Here is a 26,090-nt window from a genome sequence, read left to right on the forward strand (position 1 = left end):
ACAAGTGAGCCCGTCAGTCAGCTCTTCTGGTCAGGAAAGAAGGAGCAGGAGTGGGCTCCACCCTGGGGTCTGCTTGGCATCCTGATGGCTTCTCCTGCTGGTGAAGCTGCCACTTGTGCTCCCAGCCAGGGGCCCTCCCCTCGTCCTCTCACAGCACACCCTGAGCTGTAGCTGACTTTGCTGGGCCACTTGTTTGACCAGAGAGCAGGACATTCGTATTAACTGAGCCTACAGAGTGCCTGGAAGGGTCTTGGAAAACATCCCCTTTCCCAGCCATTCCATAGGGGGAGTGTTTAGTGCCAAGCATCAGAAGGGGAAAGGTGTGTTTCCCTTCCACCAGGATTTGATCGTGCCCCTTAGGAGGGACGGAACGATGCAGCACACAGCCTCCTGCTCAACAAGTAGGGAGGAGACCAAAAGCGAGGGCATTTGACATACTGTTACCGTACTTCATGGGCAGGCATTCCTGTGTCTAATTTATAGCCCCCCCAGAAAGAGAGTCCCTGATCTGAAGATCCATGGTGACAAGGTCTTCTTGTGATGATGAACAGGAAGCCTGGTATCCCGGATAAAACTGCTCCTGACGAGGAGCTGTGTGTGTCCTTCCCTTGTGAGATGTTGGCCATCTGAAGCTGTCTCCCCACCCTCCCCCTGGTGTCCTAGTCTAGATGTCCCCTTGCCTCTTGACCACTAGTCTCCAGGCCATCACCCTCCCTTGGGTGGCATTGTCTTATGCATCTGCGTTGACACTTAACTAGATGTCAGGACCATGTCTTGGACCTAAGCCACTTGGTCGTGTTGGCAGTAAATGCTGTGGTGGCTTTGGACAGACATTTTCAGTGACATTGAACTTGTCTCAGGTGATGCTTTTCTTGCTGCCTCTTCCTGTCCCCCCTTGCTGATCCTGCCTTGTGTGTCCACTCTCGTAGCCGATGGAGTCCATGCACGAGAAGGGCATGTCGGATGACCCCCGCTACAACCAGATGAAGGGGATGGGACTGCGGTCAGGGGGCCACGCAGGCATGGGGCCCCCGCCGAGCCCCATGGACCAGCACTCTCAAGGTATGGTTTTGTTTCTCTTCTTTCCTCTTTGTCACCCTCTGGGAGTCCTGAGGTCATTTGCCTAGTTGGGTGTCCCATAGATGGATTCAGAGGATCCAGGACAGTTGAGCCCCGTGGGAGACCCTGCCACAGAGAGCTGGTTAGCTTGGGCTTGGCTGGTGCCCTGTTCAGGCCGTCTTGTCCTGGAGCCCCCAGGAGAGCGAACACTGGAGGGGCAGACCCGTGGTCAGCACTGGGGGTTAGACCAGGGCTGGGCAGGCTGGGCTTCAAAGGAGGGCAGCTCTGGTGCCACCCAGGAGTGTCTTAGAAATGCAGGTGCCTGGGTCCCGCTCCAGACCTGCTGAGTCAGAATCTTGGGAGAGGGGCAGGACTCTGTTTTAACAAGCCCTGCAGGTGACTTTTCCAAACAGGGAAGTTTGAGAAATGATGAAATAGATGACCCCCTGTCATGGAGTGGGAAGCTCAAGGGCTCTGTGGATAACAGAAATGAGGGGAGTGGGCCTGGCCAAGCTGAGGGGCAGGCGGACAGGCCCAGAGAAAGCCTAGATCTGCATAGTTTCAACTTTAATCGTTGACATGTTGCTGAAAGGTGGGTCAAACCAATGCAGCTGTGCAGGCTGCCAACCAGGCTGTGAGGGTGTGCCCTCCGGGTACCTCTTCTTTGATTTATGAGAATGAGACATTTGGCCATCCCCTGTCTCAGGGTAGGGACTGGTGTGTGCAGGGTGGTAAGGTTACCGTCCTTGCCTTAAAAATTACTGGACGTGTGTTACTGAGTGACTGCTTGTATCCATGTTTCCCTGCAGGGTACCCCTCACCCCTGGGGGGCTCTGAGCACGCCTCCAGTCCGGTTCCAGCCAGTGGCCCGTCCTCGGGCCCACAGATGTCGTCCGGACCAGGAGGGGCCCCACTGGATGGCGCCGACCCCCAGGCTTTGGGGCAGCAGAACCGGGGCTCGACCCCATTTAACCAGAACCAGCTGCACCAGCTCAGAGCTCAGATCATGGCATACAAGATGCTGGCCCGGGGGCAGCCCCTCCCTGACCACCTGCAGATGGCGGTGCAGGGGAAGCGGCCGATGCCTGGGATGCAGCAGCAGATGCCAACACTACCTCCACCCTCCGTGTCCGCAACAGGACCTGGCCCTGGCCCTGGCCCTGGCCCTGGGCCAGGTCCGGGACCAGCACCTCCAAATTACAGCAGGCCTCATGGTAAGGCCTGCTGCCTACGGCCCTTGGGTTGGGGTGGGGTCTCAGAGTGCACTGACAGGAGTGTGGGCATCAGTGTCTGGAGGCAGGGCTGCTGTTACGATAAATGCTGTTTCTCTAGCTCCCCCTTCTCTCCCTTGGTGCCCACAATGAGGGGCCTGTTGGGTGTGTCCCTTGGAGCCAAGGCTGTCCCCGGGGCAGGGGGTGGCGGTGGCTGTTTTAGGTAGAAACACAGGACTCGTTTTATGCGCTTGTTTGTTTCTTCCTGGATGTAGGTATGGGAGGGCCCAACATGCCCCCCCCAGGACCCTCAGGCGTGCCCCCCGGGATGCCTGGCCAGCCTCCCGGAGGGCCTCCCAAGCCCTGGCCTGAAGGTAAATTCTGGTGACGCATCTGTGCCCTAACTCCCTAGTGGAGCTTTCATTGTGCAACCCTGAGATGAGCCTCGTCAGAGCGAGCAGGCCGAGGACCTATCCTCCCTTCCTCCTGCTGTCCTCTTTGGGTCTCACCCGGCTTGCTCGGTTCCCAAAGGCTTGGGTTTGGTTCCCTCCCTTGTCTTGTGGGTCACGGTGACCTGGTGTCTCTAAGCTGATAGTGGGAAGAGAGGGATACTGGGAATGAGTCCACTGTGTGATTCAAGTGAGAGGCTGAGGGGAGGTGCAGTTGCAGCTTAGATACCGTCCTCCGGGACGGCTGACCCCTTCCCTCCTGGGAATGCTCCCCAGCACCGTGGAGGGCAGGCAGGATGACAGGGCTCCCCAGTGTTCTGTATAAAGTGTAGTCGTCAGTATTTGAGGGTCACATCTGTTGGGTCAAAGCAGTGGATAAAATGGGCTCATTCCCCATCCTCTTGGAGCCTGAGGTTCAGCGATGGGCACTGAAGAGCTAGTCGCTTAAGTAGGATTTCCTTAGAGCTGTGGTGGAAGAAAGTCAGGGAACAGCTGGTCCTGTGAGGTCACACCAGGGTCAGCACCTGGGCCAGTGGGAGACTTGGGGAAGGGCCATGTCAGCTGGAATCCAGAGGAAGCTCAAACCCCAGGGCAGGAGGGCGTTTCATTTCCACCTGGAACTGACCTGGAACTCAACGCTGTGTTCTTCTTCTTGACTCCTCCCCTGCCCCAGGACCCATGGCGAATGCTGCTGCTCCCACGAGCACTCCTCAGAAGCTGATACCCCCGCAGCCGACAGGTCGCCCCTCACCCGCACCCCCCGCTGTCCCGCCGGCTGCCTCCCCAGTGATGCCGCCCCAGACACAGTCGCCGGGGCAGCCGGCCCAGCCCGCCCCCATGGTGCCGCTCCACCAGAAGCAGAGCCGCATCACCCCTATCCAGAAGCCACGGGGCTTGGACCCGGTGGAGATCCTGCAGGAGCGGGAGTACAGGTGAGGGTGCTGCTGCCTGGTGTCTCTACCCAGGTCAGCCCTGACACGCTGATGTGGTTCACAATTTTAGAGGCCAGTGGGTGTGCAGCCAGAAATCACCCTCCTGCCTCTGTCCCAGCCTCCCAATTCCCTGGTGTGCATCCTTCCAGAGAAATTTCTGTGTGTATACAGGCAGACGGTACATGATGTCCCCACATGGTATGTGATGTGTGTGGTCCCCAAATGGTGCGTGATGTGCGCAGTGTTCCCTCCCATAGCAACATGCCTTTGATCATCCCCTGTTTGTACAGCAAAAGCTCTTTTTTTTTTTCTGGTTGCATTCTGCCTGGTGGCTGAACCATAATTTATTTAGCCAGTCAGGAGACTGACTCCCTGAATGGACAACAGATGGTTCTAATCTTTCATTAAAACCATGCTATGATAAATACACTTGCATACCTCTCGTTTCACACATGTGCACTCACGTCAGAATAAATCTGTAAACATGGCATTATTTGGGTATGGGGGATTTCCGTGCACATGGAAATTTTATAGATTCTGCAAAACTGCTCTCCATGGAGATTGTTCAGGTACACATTGGAATGAAAGTGCCATTTCTCCTCACCACCAGTGTATTATCCAACTTTTGGCTCATTCCTCACTCAAAAAGCTCCCCAGCAAGTTTTGCGGTGGACATCTCTTGAACATCGCTAGTTGCTCTTTGCTTTGCCAAGGCCTCCTGGGCCCCAGATGCTGTGTGAGATGCCTGGTGCACAGTAGGTCTGTATCGCCCTTTTTCACACTGCTGGGGGTGCCTGAGATCCACTCCCATAGCACCTTGCACTCTCCGTTTCTCCATTGCATTTATAACTGGTTCAGGGCTGGCCTCCCTTGATGAATGTTAGCTCCATCAGGGGAGGGGGCTGTGCCTCATTCACCGTAAATCCCCAGATACATCAGTAAATCTTTGCCTAATGACTGTCTCCAGGGTGCATCTCCAGCTGTGATGTGTCCTGGAGCGCTAGCCCCTGTACCCAGGCGCCTCCCCTCCAGCTCCATCTGGATGGCTTAAAGTTGGCCTGTCCAGATGGCCTTATGCCCCACACTTTCCCCTCCTGTCTCTGTTCCCAGGCATCTACCATCCAGCAGTCGAGTGGACTACAGACCCTGTGGCCTCTTGACCCTTGCTTGCACTTCTTATCCCCGGTGTCCCCATGGTGCATGCTCTTAGCTCTTTCCCCTCAATGCTGTTCACCCTGCCATCTGGTGTGCACCTCCTCCTAGCCTCCCTGCTCTCATCCTGACCTGCACAGTGTGTTTCCCACAGAGCTTTTGAAGACTCTTTTTGCAATTAACTTACATTAGATCTGTTGCCTGGGTTAAAACTGGCTTCCCATTATCCACTGACTAACACTTTTCTCTTCAGCCCCTGCCTAATGCTCTGTCCTCACCTACCTAACTCTCCCCAGTCCTCTCTCCATTGAACAAGTTAGACTTATTCCTGCCCCAGGGCCTTTGCACATGCTGCACATGACTCCTTGTGGTTATTTAGTTTTTATTGCCAGTCATCACCTTATAGAGGCCCCACCACCTCTCACCTCCAGCCCCTTCCTCAAAGTACTTCTCTGGGATTACCATGGATACTTAATTTTTTAACTCTTTTATGGCTTGTCTTCCTGATAAAGCTGTGAGCTCATGACAGCAGCAAACAGCCCTGTAAGTCTTTAATGATGCAGCCCCGTACCTGGAATGGTCCCTGGCACACAGTAGGTGCTTGATAAATAAGTGTGAAAGACTTAAGGGGATTATCACCCTTATTAAGACCAAGCCTGTAGGGTTGCTCTGCAGGTTCTCCTCAGTTTATAGCTGAGTTCATGAGGCTCATGGGCTAGGTAGATTCGCAGGGTTGGGATGGAGACCCTGGCCCGCCTGACTCCAGGGGCTGGCTCATGCTGCTGAAGTGCCATAGGTCGGCTGTGCCCTGTCAGGTTTCCTGTTTGCCGCGGCTCCCAAGACCTCCGTGCTGCCCTCCTGTGTGTGGTCTGTGCAGCAGCTGGCATCCTTTCCTGAGCCATCTCCTGTCTAGTGACTAGTATCAGCCTTCGTCAAGGGATAGATTCTCCTAAAGCTACAGCTTTAAAGAAAGGGAACAAGTGGGTTCCTTGTAAACAGGCGAGACCTCTCATCACCTGTCCTCTTTTCTGTCTTTGCACCCTAGGCTACAGGCTCGCATCGCACACCGAATTCAGGAACTTGAAAACCTTCCCGGGTCCCTGGCCGGGGATTTGCGTACCAAAGCGACCATCGAGCTCAAGGCCCTCAGGCTGCTGAACTTCCAGAGGCAGGTGGGCGCAGGCGCGGGCTGTTGTTTCAGGAAGAGGGCCCTTTCTGTTGATGTTTATGCTTAGATTAGAGAGCTGCTCACCCGGCAGTGATTAAATGTGCCCTGGCCATTGACAGCAGCAGTGCCCACCCCCACTCACTGTGCGCTCCTTCCTCCCCACGCCCCGCCCGTCGGGGGGACATTGACCATTCACGGGATGAATAAATGTGGGTCTTCCCTCAGGTGGCAGTGGCCAGTCTGAAGCAGGGGACTTGGATGGGTCTATTTCTGAGGGTCCTTTACTTTCGAACGACCTGTGAGAAATGTTGTTTGTGGTTGAGGGAGGGAGACCTGCAGGCAGGAGAGGCTCTGCTGGGTGTCCAGAAGCGGCCGTCTCCTCACTGTGCGTGCCTCATGCGTGAGCACCCCTCCCATGCCCCACCGTGACCTTCCCATGCACACATTTGTGCTTCCGGATCCTTCTGGGAGTGGCAGCACCTGCCTAGCTTGCGACGTGGAACCGCGTGTATTGCGTGGACATCCCACAGTTGTGCCCGTTGCCAGTTTCTCCTCTTCCTTCCTGAAGCTGCGGCAGGAGGTGGTGGTGTGCATGAGGAGGGACACGGCTCTTGAGACGGCCCTCAATGCCAAGGCCTACAAGCGCAGCAAGCGGCAGTCACTGCGTGAGGCCCGCATCACCGAGAAGCTGGAGAAGCAGCAGAAGATCGAGCAGGAGCGCAAGCGCCGGCAGAAGCACCAGGTGCGCCGGGTTCGGTTCACGGCTCAGCCCGCTGTGTGCTTCTCTTTTCTGTTCGTTATAATGGTGTTTTAGAGACTAAGAATATGTCCGCGGACAAAACCAAATAGTAGGGGAAGGTGGGTCATAATCAAATGCACGTGTAACATGCTGGGAGGTAATAGGGTGTAGGGAACATGAGTGGGGATAAGGAGAGATGGAGGAGCCGTTTACTCAGGATGGGAGGTTCTCCCTGCGGAGGTGAGGTCTGAGTGGAGCCCCGAGGGAGGGAGCCACGCAGATGTGTGTGCAAGGCGCTTTCCAGATCGATGGGGCAGGTGCAAAGGCCTTGGGCCTGAAATGGGTCCCAGTGTTCTGTAGAGAGCAAGGATCCAGTGACTCCTGTCCCATAGTTATTCTGGTCTTTTGTGTGCATCCTGCAGGAATACCTCAACAGCATTCTTCAGCATGCCAAGGATTTCAAAGAATATCACAGGTCGGTCACAGGCAAGATCCAGAAACTCACCAAGGCGGTGGCCACCTACCATGCCAACACAGAGCGGGAGCAGAAGAAGGAAAACGAGAGAATCGAGAAGGAGAGGATGCGGCGGCTCATGGTACAGTTCGCCGTCAGAACCTGGTCCCTTTGTGGTTCACTGGGTGTCGCAGGCACGGGAATCGACCGCCCCAGGGTTCCTTTTGGGTATTTTGCTGCTCTGAGTTAGAGGCAGGACAGAGAAGGAAAGGGCTTGGGCTTAGGAGTCCGAAAGACCTGGCCTCAGACCTCTGCTGGGTCACTCCACCATCAGTGACCACGTGACCTTGGCCAGTTAGCTGGCTGCTTTGTGCTCTCTGAGAAGTGGAGGTGGACCCGCTCCTGGTGGGAGAGCCCCCAGTGCTGTGAGCCTGACTCCCACCCCGACCCTTTGTGTGTGACCACGTATTCACAGAGGGTTCTCTAGTCGGGCCGATGTTGACAGGCACTGCTGTGTGGTCGAGGCCATGGTGGTGAGAAGGGTGCAGTCCCTGCCCTGATGGGGCTCATGCTGGCCCTGGAAAGACAGATGCCCAATTGGAACAAGCCGAAGAGTTCAGATGGTGAAAAGCGCACTGAGAAGAATGAAGCAGGATGAGGGAGAGGATGGTCCAGGCAGGGTGGGCCTGACCCTTGAATGCAGAGACCTGGGGGAAGCGTCTCCCAGCAGTAGGGGAGCCGAGGGCAGAGGCCTGAGGTGGGAGAATGCCGTGTGCAAGGCCCAGCCAGTAGCCCCTGAAGCAGCACGGTGCAGAGCAGAGTGAGGTTGGAGTCCCAAGGACAGTCACGTAGGGCCTTGCAGGCCATGAGGCGGGCTTTGGTTTCAGTTCTGACCAGGATGGGAAGCCTCGGGTGGGGCTGTAAGCTGAGGGAGGGGGCACACGACGTGGTCCGGTGTTTTCTCGGAGAGCTGGGACAGGCTTGCTTCGGGGGTCTGTGAGAGTGATGTGGCACAGACTAGGTGGAGAGCAGGGTTGGGATCTGGGTGTGTTTGTGCTCAGCAAGGACAGGACTTTTACATGCTTCTGGCAGGAGCATGTCTGTCCAGCAGGTCCTGCGGGGCCTAGTGCTGGGTGGGAACTGGGGAAACACTGAAGGGGAGCCAGTAGTCATGTGAAGGGTGTGAATACAGCACAGCTCCGGGTGTGAGCTCCGTGTTCCCTAAATGGGTGCAGCTGCTGGTTAATAACAGCCCTGTGGGCTTCTTGACTCTGGTTTGCCTGCCTTGGGTGCCAGAGGCCTGGTGTGTGTGACAAGCACGCCCCATAACCGCACGCTTCCGCAGGCCGAAGACGAGGAAGGGTACCGCAAGCTCATCGACCAGAAGAAGGACAAGCGCCTGGCCTACCTCTTGCAGCAGACGGACGAGTACGTGGCTAACCTCACGGAGCTGGTGCGGCAGCACAAGGCCGCCCAGGTCGCCAAGGAAAAGAAGAAGAAAAAGAAAAAGAAGGTGCGCCCCCCGGTGGGACTGGAGCTGCTGTGTTTGCGCGTGTGCCTCGGCCTCCCCGTCAGGGAGTGACTGTGTCTCTCTTCCCTTCCAGAAGGCAGAAAACGCAGAAGGACAGACACCTGCAATTGGACCTGACGGCGAGGTAAGAAACTAGAGCTTTCTCTTTGTGGAAATGCCAGCCCAGCCCCAGAAATTAGGTCTGTTTCATCTTTAACATATTTTTTTCTCTTAAATTATAAAAGCTGTATATGGCAATGGTAAGAATCCATGTGTGTCCTCTGCTACACTCCCCCTTCTCTGTCCCAGTCCCCAGAGAGGACACTATGTGCTCTTGGCTGTGTTTCCTTCCAAGCCTTTTTCTATGCGTGTGCTGTTATTTATGTTTCAGTTTTTACTTTAAAATTTCAAACTCACAGGAGAGGCGTAAGAACGGTACAGAGAATTCCTTCACCCAGATTCCTGCTTTTCACATGTCATTTTTTTCATAAACCATTTGATAGTCAGATGCAGATGTGACGGCACCTTATGCTTCTGTGTGTTTCAGGACGTACGTCCTAAAAGCAAGGCTGTTCTTTTCCATGACTGTACGAGGCTCAAAACCAGGAAATGAATGTTGATGCAGCGCTGTGATCTAATCCATAGCCCTTGTTAAGGTTTCACCGGTTGACCCTCCAGTGTCCTTCACAGCAACAGAAAGCCCTGAGGTGATGCAGTGCGCTTCTCCCTGTGTCACATGGAGGGGGGTGTGGCGTACAGCTCTTCTCTCACTGGCGATGTTAACCTTGATCTCTTGCTGTCTGCCAAGGCATCTCCAGCTTCCTTTTGTAGTTATTAAGTACCTTGTGGAGAGCTGCTCAGACTACGTAAACAGATTGTAACTCAAACTTTCACCCAGCTGGTTTCTGCATCCATTATCTTTGCCTGTATCAGCTTTTGCAGTAATGGTTACAAAATGGTGATTTTTCCTCCCCATCATTCCTTTTGCATTTATCGGCTTTTTACAGGAAGGAAAAGTTTTCCCTTCTTTGTTATTTGGTCTGTGGGCCATAGTTTGCCAACCCCTGGTTCCGACTCATGGATTCTTATTTAGTTTAATGGATTTACTTAGTTTAATTCTGCCGTATCATCATTTATTTTAATGCTCAAATGTTTCCAGTTTGGGCAAGTAGGAGTCCCTTCACATTGGCTCCTACATCCTTTGACGTGTCCCCATCAATCTTTGAGGGCTTTCCATCAATCTTTGAGGGCTTTCTGACTTTTTCACACACAAAAACGGCCCAGGCTTATCTTGTCTCCCTGCCTGAGTCCTGGACTCAGCCGTTTCTCCAAGAGCCTTGATTTCTTTAATCAGAAGAATACTCAGAAACCAAGATCCAGGTGTGCTCATTACCACCAAAGTGTCATTGCTTCTGGGCCCTCTCAGCAGACAGACCTAGGAAACAGATGTATGTACGCACACACAGCTGCATTGCTAATTATACATATTAACAACCTTGAGGTCACACTGATTTCTCTCATTCTAATCCAATACCACAGGGTTCTCTCTGTCATTCTCCCTATCCATATTGTAATAGTCTCAAACCTGGCTCCCATCTGCCACTCATTGCTCGTCCTAGAGCACACAGGAAGCACATTCAGAATGGCTAACAAGTACCCCCCTGCAGAAGAAGCCTCCTAGCTAGAGGTCAGTGTTTGGGACTGAAAGTACACGCTCCAAAAACCGCGTTCAGAAGATTAGTTCTCTCTCGTGCCCTCATTCGTGAGGTTCCCCCCACCCTTGTTGGTTTTATTTATTTGCTCACCGTTTGTGTGTTTAGTATGTGAAATACTAGCCTGGTTCCAAAAGTCAGAAACGTCCAAAGTGACCCAGGGAGGGGCTGCTGTCCCCACAGGCCCATCTTTCCCACAACCTCTCCTCTCCCTAAAGGCAGCCATTCTCACTTAACATACTCATTTGGAAGAGAGGTGTATGAATAAAAAGTGTTTCCTTTTCCCCCTCCTCCAGCTTCTCCTCAGTCCCGCTTCCTGGAGCGAAACCACAGGGAGCTGTCTGTGTGTGTGCTCCGGGACCCTTTCTGTGCATGCACCGCCGAATGGCTTTTCACCCCCGCCTGGCACTGCATTAGTCTTTCCATGTTAGCTCATGCACACTTACTTCCCTAATGTCACTGTGTTAGAGAGGTGACCATTGCTTGCTTCTTAAAATCGTAAATGTAATAATACTTCTTGTAGAAAAAGCCTTAAATGATAACATGAAAAGTGCAAGCCCCGTGCTGCCTGTCCTCTCAGGAGCCTGCATACTGACCCCTGGGTGTTTCCTCTGCACCCTTCCAGAAACCTTTGTGCTTACAGTCTTTGCTTTGTTTGGGGACCCTTTGGGTCAATCTAGACATAGCTACACTTTTCCTGCTTAGCAGGGTATCATGGGCCACTTTCCATGTCAAGCCATTAGTTCTGTTTTCATTTTATTGTATTCATATAGCAGAATCTATTTCATTGTTCTTATTGAGAACTATTTAGGTTGCTTTCCATTGGTAGTTGTTTCAGAGGTCCAGCCCTGAGCAGCTCGGATGCACAGCCATATCCCCACTCCCCTGTTGGTGGCTGTTTCCATTGTTTCCCGTCTTTCTATTGCACACGTTGTAATGAGCCTCCTTGTATGTTACCTTTTGATGCTCTCTTCGCTTGGGCTGCCATCACAAAACACCTAGGTGGCTTAAAAGGTGGAACTATGTGTTCTTATAATCCTAGAGGCTGGAAATCCAAAATCAAGGAACAGCAAGATTGGCTCCTGGTGAGGACTCTCTTCCTGGCTTGTAGACTACTGCCTTCTGGCCGTGTCCTCACATGAGGGGAAAGAGAGCAAGAGCTGGTGTTTCTTCTGGAGGCACTGATCCCATCATGAGGGCCCCACCCTTATGACCTAATTTAACCCTGATTACCTCCCGAGGGCCCCATCTCCAAATACAGTTACACTGGAGAGCTGGGGCTTCAGCATGTGAATTTGGGAGGGAATACAATTCATTCCATAGCAGATGCACACTTTTTCTAATTAGCCAGATTCCCAGAAATGAATGACGATAGTGATTAAGTCAAATATGTATTTACTTCATGTGGTTTTATTTGAAATGTTAAATTGAAATTTCTTAAGGGAAACTTGGGCTGGCCTTTTACTGCAGCATATAGCCTTCACAAGGCCATTTGGGGGTATTCAGAGGGAGTCCTATAGCAGGAAAGTGTGGTTCAGGGAATTCTGTTGGGTAATCACGGCAGCTGCTCATCCTGTTTAGTAACGGGAAGCATCACTTGATGACAGCTGTTGATTGTCCTTGTTCTCGCCCAGTGGTTCTCAGCCTTGGCTGGACACTCAAATCACCTACGGAGCTTTGGAAAAACAGGGAGGACCAAGCCCCACCCCAGAGCAGTTCAGTCAGAATTGTGGGGATGGGGAGGTCCCACCATCAGCACCCTAACTGCTCCCAGGAAGGACACGGGGATGAAAGTCACTGATTGAGGCAGCCCTCAGAGCTTGTTCGTGGGGGTGGGGGGTTGCCGTCCCCCTCTGTGGTGGGCTGCTTTAGGATGGGATTTTGACACGCATGGAGACAAATCTCTGCTGTGGGCCAGTGTTGACGGCGAATGCAGCTCTAGAGGGAGGGGTATAAGTTCCTGGTAGATACAGACAGAGGTTTCCATCCTCATCCTTGTCCTGAAGGTCTCCTGGAAATTTGAGGATGTCCTCCAAAGTTGATAACTCAAAATAAGAAATCAAGGAATTCCATATTTGTTGCTAAAAGGAAGTTGTTTTATTTTTCAAGTATTCTAGTTAGTTGTTTAACAGAGAAGAGTAAGAATCCCTGATGAAGTCTGCAAAGACAGTGTAAGTGGAAAAAATCAAGGGCCAGGAGAATGGGAATAGTGTAATCATTCGTCGGGGGATACCTGAATCCTTGTTTCTTACGTGTGGAATTGGTCTGGAAGAAAGCACTGGAAACTGATACTGTTGGGGGGTCACGAAGACACGTTGTCAGACGAGGCGACAGGGATGGGGTGAGCCCACACTCTATACTCTTGAATTTGGGGCTATATGATTAAATTATCTATTTGAAAACATGTCTATCAGTTCCTTCAAAGAAGCAGCTGTCATCATTGTGTCATATGTATCTTTACTGAATGATTAATACACAGTTAACCTTTCTCCACAATCGTTGGTCACGTTTGTGTGCTCTTTTTTGAGCATGGAGTTGGAATGGCACTTCCCCAGTTGGCCACGGTTAGAGGACGCCTGAGGCGTGGGCAGGACGGAGCCTCAAGTCACACGTGTGACTCTTTTTCAGCCTCTGGATGAGACCAGCCAAATGAGCGACCTACCTGTCAAGGTGATCCACGTGGAGAGTGGGAAGATCCTCACCGGCACAGACGCACCTAAAGCAGGGCAGCTGGAGGCCTGGCTGGAGATGAACCCCGGGTGAGTGGGACCTCATGTCCCAGACGCAGCGGGACCTGAGTCAGCTATTGGCCTCATTCAGGGCACCTAGCAGCTGGGAGTGATTTTGCTTACATTTGAAAAGGGCCAGTTTGCTAAGAAAAGTGAGTCATGCTGGTTCTGGGGAGATTTATATTAAAACACCAATATTTTTTTCTAGGTATGAAGTAGCTCCAAGATCTGATAGTGAAGAGAGTGGCTCCGAAGAAGAGGAGGAGGTAAGAGTTCACTTCCTGGCTGTCGATCGGGCTCTGTGACCCCCTCCCGCTCCAGCCAGGCATCGTATGGGCCAGGGGGTGGGCAGAGGGCAGCTGAGGCCCCATCCTGGCTGAAAGTTGGTGCTTTGGAGCTGCTCTGTCCAATACAGTAGCCTCGAGCCACACAGCACTGCTTCCATTTTAATTAAATTAAATGTAAAAGTCCTCATTCATATGTCCTTAGTCATACTAGTCACATTTCAGGTACCCAACAGCTCTCCCCTCCAGAAAAATCAGTATGAAATTGTGAGCAATAAGTCATGTACAAGTTTGCCCATTATAATCTGTTCTTTGGAAACATTATAAACTGTCACATTTATTGTGTATCTTCTCTGAATCATTTGATTATGCCAGGTTACGGTGATGTTTAGATTTTCCCTGGTTGACAGGCTTTCACGAGAGCCTTGTCCCTCCCTGTCTTGGACGGCCTCCTCAGGAAGGGTGATTCAGAGGGAGCCCTGGGGCTGCAACATCTGAAGGCAGGGCTCATTCTGCACAGTTAGCATCCAGAAGGGGGTTCTCCTGCACTCCTCCTTCAGCCGGGGTGCGAGTGTCTTACAATGCTTTTAAAAAGCTTTGCCACCTCCCTCAGTTTTGAAAAAGGGAATGTTAATGGGCACATCTTTGCCATTAAGGTTAAACATTTTTTCAGGTATTCACTGACCATTTAGATTTCTTCTGTGAATGGTTTGCTTCCTATGCTTATTTCTCATCAGTTGTGAATGTTTTTTAACTGAATTTTTAAGTGTTCCTTGTGCATTTACCCCAGCCCAAAATCAGCTTGATGGTCACCCATGTCTTTCTTTTGGTTTGGTAGTCCTGTTTGCACTACACTCGCTAATACCTCTCCAGGTATCTGGGATTTGGGTAGGTATGAGGTGAAGTACATTCTTCCCCCTCCCAGGAGAATTAAGCCAAGTGGTACACTGTTAGTCCATCCCTTCCCCATTGACCTGTGATATTTTAAAAAATTAATATATTAGGTTTTTATATCCACTGGTATATTTTTAGGGCTACCTGTTCAGTTTCTTTCTTTTTTTAAAAAAATTTTAAATTTAATTTTTTTTTTGGTTTTTATTTTATTTATCTATTTATTTGAGGTATAGTTTATATACTTTTCGGTTTCTTTTAAAATTCTAATGATTCTTAGACCAATAGCATTTTGTTAAAATTTTTAAAATAGCTTTATGGAGATATAATTTACAAACTATAAAATGTACCCATAGTAAAAGTATAATTTATTGCTTTTTAGTGAATTTATAGAATTGCACAGTCATCACTCTACACCAGCTTTACAATGTTTCTATCACCCCAAAAGGCTTCCTCCCACCCGTTTATAATTTGTTCTTGCTACCTCCTCCAGCCCCAGGAAACCACTGGTCTTTTCCAGAATTACACATAAATGGAATCATACAACATATAGTATTTTGTGTTTGGCTTCTCTCACTTAGAATGCTTTTGAGTTTGATCCATGTTGTCTGTATATCAAAAGTTTTATTCCTGAATCATGTCACATTGTGTGGATATACCACGCTTTATCGATTCACCAATTGGGCATTTGTGTTTTTTCCATGTTTTGCAATTATGAATCACACTGCTCTGAACATTCACATACATGTCTTTGTGTGGACATGTGTTTTCATTTGTTTGAAGTAGATGCTTAGGAGTGGCATTGCTGGGCCATATGGTAAGTTTATGTTGAACTTTTTAAGGAATTGCCAGACTGTTGCCTAAAGTGATTGTACCTTTTGCACAGGTTCCAGTTTCTCCATATCCTTGACAACACTTGGTATTATCTGTCCTTTTCATTATAGCCATCATAGTGGGTGTGTAGTGGTATCTCATTATGGTTTTGCTTTGCATTTTCCCAGTAAGTAATGATGTTAAACATCTTTTCAAATATTTATGCACCATTCATGTATCTTCTTTGTTGAAAATCTCTTGAAGTCTTTTGCCCATTTTTAATTGGATTGTTTGTCATCTCATCATAGAGTTGTAAGAATTCTTTCTATATTATTGATACGTGTCTCTGATCAGATATTTAACTTGCACATGTCTTCTCCCAGTCCGTTTGCCTTTCCCCCTCCCCTCAGCGCAACATCTTTTGAAATGCAAGTGTTTCATTTTGATGAAATTCATTTATTGATTTTTTTATTTTATGAATTGTGCCTTTGGCATTGTATCTAAGAACTGTTAGAAGTCACGAAGGTTTTTCTCTTATGTTTTCTTCTCGAAGTTTCATATACAAGCTCTTATGTTTAGGGTCACAGTTGAGTTGATTTTTGTGTGTGGTCTGAGGTACAGGTTTAAGTTTTTTGTTTTTGCTTTTTGCATATGGATATCCACATTACCATCATTCTTGGCAACTTTGTGGAAAATCAGTTGACCATAAACGTAAAGGTTTGTTTCTGACTCTCAGAGTTTTTCTGTTAATCTGTCTATCTCTGTGCCTTGACCACACTGTCTTGATTATTGTTGCTTATAATAAGAAACGAGGTGGCATTAGGCCTCCATCTTCTTTGCTCTGTTGGCTTTTCTGGATCTTTTGCATTTCCATATACGTTTTAGGGTCAGCTCATCTACAAAATGGCTTGCTGGGATTTTTATTGGTATTGTGTTGAATCTATAGATCAGTTCTGGGAGCATCACATCTTAACAATATTTAGTCTTCCAATCCATGACCATGAAATGTCTCCATTTATTCTGATCATCCTTAATTTCTCTTAGCCATGTTTTGTAGTTTTCAGAGTACAGTTTTTGCTTTTTGCTGTTGTTAAATTTATTCTTAAGTATTTTATTCTTTATGCTACTGTAAATAGAATTGTTTTCTTTATTTTCAGATATTTTGTTGCTGTTACATGGAAGTACAATTATATACATTGTAGATGTTGTGTTCCACAAACTTGCTGAACTCATATTGGTGATTCCAGTAGGGTTTTTTTTTGTTTATTTGTTTGATTCCTTAGGAGTTTCACATACAGGATCATGTCATTCATAAATAACCATAGTTTTACTTTTTCCTTTCCCATCTGTGTGCCTTTAATTTCTTTTTCTTACCTTATTTCACTGGGTAGATCCTTCAGTACAACGTTGAGTAAAAGTGTTTAGAGCAAATATCCTTGGTTTGTTTCTGGTGGTAAAAATAATGCTGAAAGGAAAAACGGTAATGCAGTTGGTCTGTCACTGTTGCTTGATGTTGGCTGCAGGTGTTCCATGGATGCCCCTTGTCGGGTCAAGTAAATTCTCTTCTGTTCCTGGTTTATTGCGAGTTTTTGTCATGAGTGGGCTAGATTCCGTCTCATACTTTTCTCTACTAAGCCGATTATATAACTTTTGTCCTTTGTCTGTTAATGTGCTTTATTACGTAAATTAATTTTCCAACATTGTCGTGGTGTAAAATTTTTTCTGTATATCGCTGTTTTTATTTTGTTGAGGGCTTTGGGGTGTATGTTCATGAGGGATACTAGTCTCTAGTAGTTCTCTTGAGATAGCTTTGTCTGGCTTTGATATTAGGTCAACATTGTCCTCCTGGAATGAATTAGAAAATGTTCTCTTCTTCCCTTTTTTCTGTAAGAGGTTTGTGAAGGATTGGTATACATCTTAAAACATTTGATAGAATTCATTAGTGAAGCCATCCGATCTTGCTCTTTTCTCTGTGAGAAGATTTTTAATTACTATTCCAATTAGCTATTACAGGTTTTATTCAGAATTTTCTGTTTCTTGAGTCAGTTTTAGTGATTTGTGTCTTTCCAGAAATATGTCCATTTCACCTTAGTTATTTGTTGGCATAAAGTTATTTATGGTAGTTCTTTATTACTGTATCTCTATGGGACTGGCAGTGATACTGCTTTCATTGCTAATTTTGGTAAATTAGTAATTTGTCTTTCATTTTTTGCTAGTCATTCTAAGCTTAGGTTATTGATTTGAGACTTTTTTCCCACTGATTTGTGAGTTTAAAGCTGTAAAGTTTGCTCTAAATAATGCTTAAAGCTGTAAGCCATAAATTTTGATACGTTGTTTTTGTTTTTATTCCATTCAAAGTATATTCTAATTTCCCTTGTGATTTCTCTTTTAAAACACACATTTAAGTGTGCTGTTAAATATGAAACATTTGATGATTTTGTAGATTTTCTACTTTTTATTGCTAATTTAATTCATAAGAATGTGCTTTATATGATCCTAACTTTTTAAAGTTTATTGAGACTTACTTTGTGGCTTAGCTTCCTGGCAAATGTTACATGTTCATGTGGATAGAATTTTGTAATTTTAGAATGGAATATTCTGTGTATATAGTTGGTAAGTTAAGATGGTGCATAGAGTTGTTCAGGTCGTGTATCTGTGCTGAGTTTTGTCTAGTTTTTCTATCACTTGCTGAGAATAAAGCAGTAGAATCTGTAATGATTTTTGTTGAATTGCTATTCTTTAAATTCTGCAGTGTTTTGCTTTGTGTATTTTGATGCTTTCTTCACAGGTATGCTTAGTTATATATTTCTGATGTATTTAATATTTTGTCATTATTAAATATCTTTTTGTCTCTAGTAACATTTCTTGCATTAAAGTCTATTTTGTCCAGTATCAGTGTGATCACTCCACCTTTTATATGGTTACTGTTTGCATGGCATACAGTTTTTCTTTCTTTTACTTTAAGCCTGTCTGTCCATTTGAATCTAAAATAGCATGTAGCTAGATCTTGCTTTTGTATTTAGTATGACAGTGTCTGCCTTTTGGTTGAGTTTTAGAGTTCACATGTAGTGTAGTTATTGATACGACTGGGTTAATATTTGCCATTTTGCTATTTCTTTTCTTTGCTATTTTTTTCTTCCTTTACTGCTGCCTTTTGTGTTAACTTTATTTATTTATTTTATTTTATTTATTCTGTATGTTTTAATTTTTGCTACGTTTTTAAAGTTACTCTGTTTGTAGTTGCTCTGGGAATTGCATTATGCATCTTAATTTATCATCATATGCTTCAGGTTAATACTAAGTACATTCTGGTAAAATACGAAAGTTTTGTTCTGTTTTAGCTCCATTTTCTCTCCTTCCTTTGTGCTGTTATGGTCACATATGTTACATCTATATATGTTATAAACTCAACAGTACAATCTTTTAATTAATACCTTGTATAATCTTATGACTTAGTCTAAAGAAGTTAGAAGAGAAGAAATCAGAGGAAGTATATTTAAAGTCTTTTATACTGATACATTTATTTACCATTTCTGATGTTCTTTATTTCTCCTTATGGATTCAAGTTACTCTCTCCTGTCATTTCCTCTCGGCTTGAAAGACTTCTTTCAGCACTTATTATAAGGCATGTCTGCTAGCAGCAAACTTCTCTCAGTCTTTATCTGGGATTGTGATACTTTAGCTTTCATTCTGGAAGATGCTTTAGCTGGACATAGAATTCTTTGTTGCCAATCTTTTTTTCCTTTTGAATGTATCATTTCATTGCTTTCTGACCTCTTGTTTCAGGTGAGAATTCAGCCACTAATTAACTTGATGCCCCTTTGTACTTGGTGGTTCATTTTCTTTCATTCAGGATCTTCTCTTTGTCTTTGGCCTTTAGCAGATTTGCTGTGAACTCCCTCTTTGTGTTTATTCCTCTTAGTGTCTGTTTAGCTTCTTGGCTGGGTAGTTTCATGTTTTTCATCAAATTTGTAATATTTATCATTTCTGTCCTCTGTTGAGATTCTGTATTTGTTGATTTATTCTCCTTTAGGATGGTTTCATTTATTTCTTTGAATTATATGTACTGTAGCTTTGAACATATTTATAGTAATAGCTGCTTGGAAGATTGTACGTTAAGTCCACCATCTGGGAACAGAGACAAGCTCAACTGACTGCTTTTTCCCCTGAGTTTGAATCATACTCTCCTTCTTTTTCGCTTGTCTTATAATGTTTAGTGGAAGCCTATTTTAGCCACTCTGGATTCTGACCTCCAGTCCTGTGGGTTCCTTTTGGTGTTTTTATTTGTTTAGTAGATTATCTAGGCTGAATCTCTGGATAGAATTGTTTCCCCTGGATGTGTGCTGCTTTTGGTATCTCTGCTCAGTTGATTGTTTCTGTTTTTTTCTCATTTTCATCGTTAATCCTGGTTCTTTAGGAATGGGCTGTGTCTCTTCATAACTAAGTAGTCATCCAACGACTGGGCAGAGATTGTACTCAGATATCTGGAGCCAGCAAGGCTTCTGTCTCCTGCAGTGGATCGGTGTGTGTGAAGAAAATGTTCCAAGTCTGGGCCATTTTCAAGTCAACCCTCGCTTTTACTTTCTGCTGGGCCCTTTCTCATTTCTTCTGTACACATGCACAGCCTCAGCCAGTAATATGCTTTCCCTGCCTGTGGCTGAGGTCCTCACCTCCACTGACAGTGCTGCTGGCCCGGGCATCACCCACTGCTGCAAAATGACTAGGTCCCCAGGAGCCTCAGCTGCCAGGCCTTGTGGCCTCCCCACCCCAGTGCAGCCTTCATGTTGGAGCTGGGGGTTGGGGAGGTGAAAGCACCCCCAAGTGAGAACGCTGCAGACTCCTACTCTTCTTACCCAGAGCTCAGCGGTTTTTTAGGCATTAATGCTTCTCAGACTCCTGGAGCTCTGAAATGCTTGTCTGTGCCATTTTTATCCAGCTTTAAGGTCACTTTCTAGGGGAAAATTTGCTGACCTCCTCACTAGGACTTAGCCAGGATTCTTACCCCTGTTTTAACTCCTGACAATGTAATATCAACCAGGATAAGTCTTTACCAGGTGTTTTTTTTTTTTTTTGCCATAATGTTTGTGCTGTCCTCACCTGTTCATTATTCCAGATGATCTATAAAATCATTTTGTATGCTCCAAGGGAAACCCCACTGGGTTTTGATTGAAATAATTTAACAGATTAATTATTGATTTTTTAAAAAGTTTTATAGCAGTTCCATTAACACACACATTTTGTGTGATTTATACAGGAATACAAAGATGGTTTAATATCTTTAATATTGGGAAATGTATGTGAGTGTATTTTATCAGTCACACCAAATCCCCTTTATTATCTGCTCTGTAAATGGCAAAAAATCCCTTTAATGAAGTATAACGCTCATACTTAATTTATAAGTTTATAGAAAACCTCTTAGTAAACAATGATTCTTGTTGTCTCCAGTATTCTTTGACATATTTTAGACATTTTGGCCATGTCAGTAAAGCTGGAAGTAAATCAAGAGCAATAAATATTGAAGGTTGCCTATAAAATGTTTGATACCTAGGAAATTCAAGTGAAAAACTGATTTAGTAGTGTACATTGTGTAAGGGGAGCTGGTGCAGGTGGAATCTACCAGCAGCAAGACAAGTACAGAATACTGAGATATCCTCAAAAAGCAGTGGCAGGATACTGTGCTAGGAAGTCTGGAAGTCATATACTGAGCAACTAAAAGAAGATGCTAATAAAAGGCATGACTCGTTTCGGGATCGGAAGCAAGCATGAGGGTTATAAAACCAAAGTGTTTCCAAAAGTGTCTTCTCCCCCGGGAGCCTGTGCCCGTCCCCGGGGGTGACCTGAGGTGACGTGGGCTGATCTTTCGGTAGGAGGAGGAGGAGGAGCAGCCGCAGCCAGCGCAGCCTCCTGCCCTACCTGTGGAGGAGAAGAAGAAGATTCCAGATCCAGACAGCGATGATGTCTCCGAGGTGGACGCCCGGCACATCATTGAGTAAGGCATCCCTGCCGAGCTCCCCCTCTGCCAGCTTCCTGCGAGGTGGCGCCGGCACAAGCTGTTGGTACCCCAGCTTCTCCCTGGACCACGCTGTCCAGCTGGCAGTCATTGTGGGACCACAAACACCAAACTGATCTACTTCAGGTTTCGCTGATATTCATAGGGATTTAATGATGTATCTTCCATTCACGTGGTTCATCTTGTGTCTAGGAAATTGTTGGTTTACAACAAAGGCCGCTTTACTCTTGTGCCCTGGCCCCAGCCCACCCCACCTCCTCCCTGGAAAAAAATTTTTCCAGCATCCTGTGTCTTCCACAGGTATTCTGTGCATCAGTAAGCATAACATATACCTGTTTTCCTTTTCATTTGCACATGTGTATCTGGGCCACTATGTTCTTCCCCTTGCTCCTGTGTCTGTACACACGGGGTGTCTTGCTGTCCTCTGCATCCGGCTGCATGGCATCCCTGTCACGTTCCCCTGTGTCTGACAGTGGTCGTTTACGTTATTTCTCATCCTTTGTTCCTGTAAGCACAGTTAAAATTAACATACCAATGTCCTCGTTCCTTACAGTACAGACTTACAGGATGCTCTTAAATAGAAGATTGAGAATATTATATGAGCCATAGGTATGAAGGGAACCACCAGAACAAACATGCAGTCCTCTGAATTCACCAGAAATGTATAGGAAAAAACCCACTAAGCTAAGAAAACCAAGCTCACTGTGCAAGAGTTGTAAGAAGATATAAAAACCAAGCTCACTGTGCAAGAGTTGTAAGACGATATAAAAACAGAAACCACATGCAGCGTACAACAATATGACAGAAGTCAGATCACAAATATCTGTAACATAATGAAATGCAAATAGTTTAAAGTCACTTTTTAAAAGAATTCCAGATGGGATCACAAAACAGCCAAAGTGTAAGTGATGCTGGTTTGTGTGAGGCTGTTGAGTGTACATTTTCCCTTCTGGCTCTGGAACTCACAGTGTACAGGGTGGGCCATGTGACCAGCCTCTGGCTGACAGTGCCACTCATTCTTTGGTGTGGCCGTGACGTGGCTCCTATTTGGGAAGTTTGGGTAGGGACCCACAGCAGCCAAAAGTCCAGACTTGGCCCCAGGGTCAGTATTTGCTGCCTCGCCTGACCTCAGAGCGTGCAGGGCACTTCTGCTCGTCTTCCGGCTCAGGCTGCAAAGCTGCCCCACGGAGGCTTGTGTCAGAAGCACGTTGTAACCGATGGGAAGGTGCTTCCTCACGCCAAGTTTCCATCTTGCTCCCAGGAATGCCAAGCAAGATGTCGATGATGAGTATGGTGTGTCACAGGCCCTTGCCCGTGGCCTGCAGTCCTATTATGCCGTGGCCCATGCTGTCACCGAGAGGGTGGATAAGCAGTCAGCGCTCATGGTCAACGGCGTCCTCAAACAGTACCAGGTAGGTTGCGAGGGGTGGGGCACATCCACAGAGCAATCTTAATGGAGGGGTCCCTAGGTTGTGGGTGGCTGCCGACGTCAGGCAGACCCGAGCTCACTGTCTACTCTTGGTCTTTGGACAACTTGCTCTCCGCATCTGTAGAGCAGGGTCATGATCTGACAGGGGAGATGAAACAGCGCGGTGAGTCAGCATCTGCGGGGTAGCTGGTGCTTGGAGGCGGGCTAGGAGCATTTCATGGCTCTTAGCTTCTGAGCTCCCCAGGAGCTCTGAAGTAGGCGCTGTGAGCCTCCGAAGTCAAGGGGAGTTGGAGGTACCACTGGGGAACCGAGTGTGCAGTGATTCCTCAAAATCGCACAGTTTGGGGATGGCCAAGCCAGAAGGGGACCCAGGTGTGGAGCTCTGTGCAGTGTGAGGGACAAGAGCTGAGATGTTGAGGGCAGAGGACCAGCCGAGAAGCAGAGCTGCTCATAGTAGAAATTTCTGTCTCTGTCACCCCACATCCCAGGCTCATCTGTGAGCTCCCAAGAGGCAGCTGGTACATCTCCCACCAGAGAACATGTTGATACTCGGTTTGGTCATAACCCCGAACCCCAACTTTCCTTGTAAGAACTCTCAAGACCTCCATGCTGATATCAGATTCCAAAGGTGAAGGTGAATCCAGTGGCCAGTGGAACTTTCCAGAGGCCAGTGTGTAATTCAGAGAAATCATATCATGGCCACAACTTGTGTAACTTGTGAAAATTTCCAAATTTTCTTGATAACATTATATTCATCTTGGAAACAATCTTCTCTTCAATTGCCTATGTTTTAGAAAGCTTCGAGGAGGGAGGGTGTAGCTCAGTGGTAGAGCACGTGCCTAGCAATCACAAGGTCCTGCGTTCAATCCCCAGTACCTCCATTAAAAATAAGTAAATAAAAGCCCAATTATCTCTTCTCCCAAAATAAAATAATAATAATAATAAATTTTAAAAATAATAAGAGAAAGCTTTGCAAGCTTTGGAAAGCTTTCAGTTAATCTTGAAATGCTGTCTAGGCAGCATGTGTGGTGGGTTCATCAACAAGTTCCACTGAAGCCCTGGCACTTCCCCGAATCCGGTGTCACGTGGCTGGGGAGGTTGGTCCCGGCGCTGCGTGGCCTGATGTCAGGCAGTGCCGGATGGACACTGTAACAGTTAGAAACTTAGCTGTTCAAGCGCACGCAGAGAGAAAGCTTCATGTGCATGTCTCGTTAGCAGAGTGACTCTGTGATTTCACAGAAATGGTTGCTGAGGTTAAGACTGAGTGAAAAGGCAGTGCGCTGACGCAGAGCCAAACACAACGCTGGCCACGGGGTCCCTGACTAGGGCGGAACTTGGGAGTCTCTGAGGCACTGGGGGCGCTCTGGGACCCGACCTGGGCTTCATCCTGGCCCCTCCTTGCAGATCAAAGGCTTAGAGTGGTTGGTGTCCCTCTACAACAACAACCTGAACGGCATCCTGGCTGACGAGATGGGCCTGGGGAAGACCATCCAGACCATCGCCCTCATCACGTACCTCATGGAGCACAAGCGGATCAACGGGCCCTTCCTCATCATAGTACCTCTCTCGTGAGTGTGCCCCCAGGCCCGGCGCCCAGTGGAGGCCCCGCTGCCTGCTTCATCCGCAGCCCCGCCTGTGCTCAGCAGCCTGTGTGTTCGTTCACTTAGGCCACCCTGACAAGGGACCATAGCCTGGGTGGCTTCAACAATGGGCACTGTTTTCCTGGAGGCCACAAGCCTGAGTCAAGGTGTCAGCGGGGCTGGTTTCTGCTGGGGCCTCTCTCCTAGCCTGGCAGGCAACCGTCTTCTCCCTGCGTCCTCACACCGCCTTTCCTCTGTGTGTGTCTATGCCTGGATGTCCTCCTCTCAGGATCACCAGTCATAGTGGATTAGGGCTCACCCTAATGACCTTATTTTTACTTCGTTACTTCTTTAAAGACTCTGTTTCCAAATGTAATCACATCCTGGGGCACTGGGGGTAAAGACGTCAACATACGAATTTTGGGGGGGGCATAGATCATAACTCTGGTGTCGGCATAGGGCGGAAGGAGGGCGGGTGATGACGTGCTGGCCATCATCCCTGTGGGGCAGTGCTCACAGGGTGTCCTTGGTGTCTTCTTCAAGCCCCACAACCAGCAGATTCCACACACGGTTGTCACAGGAGCTGGACAACCTCCCACTAGAAATGTAGAGTAGAGCTGTTTGAGCAAACCGTGTTTCCACTCCCTGCTGGGGCACTGAGCCCTGTTGGTCACCTCCCAGCCTAGTCCGGGCAACACAGAGCTCAGGTGTGGGGAGTCCTTGGGAGGCTCTCCCACTCACCACCCCTTGGTGCCGCTGGCCTCTTGCTCCCAGCAGGTACCCTTCCAGGGGCCAAGATTCCTCAGGTCGCCGTGGGCATCCCTCTTCCCAGCTCTGTGTGTGTCACGAAATGGTACACTTGCTCAGGGTTTTTCCAGAAGTCCCAGGACTGGCTGTCATTGACAGTTCAGGTCACATGGTAGGCAGCAGTCCTGCCACAGGCCTGGAGGATGGTCTGCGCTGATGTGGCCAGGCCTCTTGTGTGTGCACCTGGCCTGGCCCTCAAGGACAACCCCTTCATGTTCAGCCCAGTGCTCAGCGGGTACCATGTCCACCTTGAGTCAGCTGTCGGGGGGAGGATGGGAAGCTGACTGCTGCTCCCCCAAGCCCACAAGAACGCCCCTCCTACCTGTAAGACGTCCAGGTCTCCAGAGGCCTCACACCCAGTTTGTGGTCCCAGAACCCTCCCAGACTTTATGTGGACAAGTTGATTTCCTCCTCTGCCTTCTATCCCTCGTAGTGGTGGAAATTTGGCTGCCTTGGCAGGAACAGATCTTCACAGAGAAAGAACTATTTCCATAGCACAGCAGCAGGTCCGGGCCTAACAGACGGCCTGGCCTCGCCCTCCCTCCTGGTCAGACCCAGCTGGCCTCTTGGCTTCCCACTGTCCTTGCCTGGGCTCTGTCTCCCAGCACCGCCTATGGCTCAAGCCCCCTCCCTTCTGTTTGGCCCCTGGATGTGACTTCAGCTCCACCGAATAGCTCTGTCCAGCATGCTGTTCTACAGCCTGGATTTTTAATTTTTAAATTGTCATTTTGGAATGATTTCAGACTTATAAACAATTGCCAAAGTGGTATAAAGTGTTCCTATATACCTTTCACCCAGCCTCCCACATCTCACATAACCCCACGACGGTTTCAACACCAGGATAGTAACAGTGACTTAATGAATCACTGTTCACTGTTAATGAATCTGTCGCCCCTACTGAGATGTCGATTTCCCCACTAAAGGCCTTTTTGTGGTTCACAGTCCCACTTTGTCTTTTACTGTCACGTGTCTGTGACAGTTCCCCAGTCCATCCTTGTCCTTCATGATCTTGACCCCTCAGTCCTGCTCGGGTATTTAGTAGACTGTCCCTCAGATTGGCTCATGTGATGTGTCTTCTTTCCAGAATTAACCCCGGGAAGGGATGCCATTCCCTTCCTGGGGCCTCACATCAGAAGGCACAAGCCTAGGGAGCTCCATCAC

At 47.9% G+C, this 26,090-nt stretch overlaps 1 protein-coding gene across 13 annotated transcripts in view; it reads left to right on the forward strand.

Annotated features, from left to right (window-relative positions):
- Positions 1-26,090, forward strand: part of SMARCA4 (SWI/SNF related BAF chromatin remodeling complex subunit ATPase 4) — an 80,659-nt gene that overhangs the window by 14,795 nt on the left and 39,774 nt on the right. For all 13 annotated transcript variants that reach the window (XM_072947732.1, XM_072947733.1, XM_072947721.1 and 10 more), the window contains exons 3-16: positions 930-1,062; positions 1,869-2,273; positions 2,546-2,644; positions 3,393-3,651; positions 5,849-5,975; positions 6,540-6,713; positions 7,133-7,306; positions 8,510-8,677; positions 8,769-8,819; positions 13,015-13,145; positions 13,324-13,381; positions 20,971-21,092; positions 22,375-22,525; positions 23,947-24,110. In XM_072947732.1, coding sequence (XP_072803833.1) covers positions 930-1,062; positions 1,869-2,273; positions 2,546-2,644; positions 3,393-3,651; positions 5,849-5,975; positions 6,540-6,713; positions 7,133-7,306; positions 8,510-8,677; positions 8,769-8,819; positions 13,015-13,145; positions 13,324-13,381; positions 20,971-21,092; positions 22,375-22,525; positions 23,947-24,110 — 2,216 coding nt within the window. The remainder of the gene's footprint in view (positions 1-929; positions 1,063-1,868; positions 2,274-2,545; positions 2,645-3,392; positions 3,652-5,848; positions 5,976-6,539; positions 6,714-7,132; positions 7,307-8,509; positions 8,678-8,768; positions 8,820-13,014; positions 13,146-13,323; positions 13,382-20,970; positions 21,093-22,374; positions 22,526-23,946; positions 24,111-26,090) is intronic.

The sequence above is a fragment of the Vicugna pacos genome, chromosome 22 (assembly GCF_048564905.1).
Source record: "Vicugna pacos chromosome 22, VicPac4, whole genome shotgun sequence".
NCBI classification, from domain to species: Eukaryota; Metazoa; Chordata; class Mammalia; order Artiodactyla; family Camelidae; genus Vicugna; species Vicugna pacos.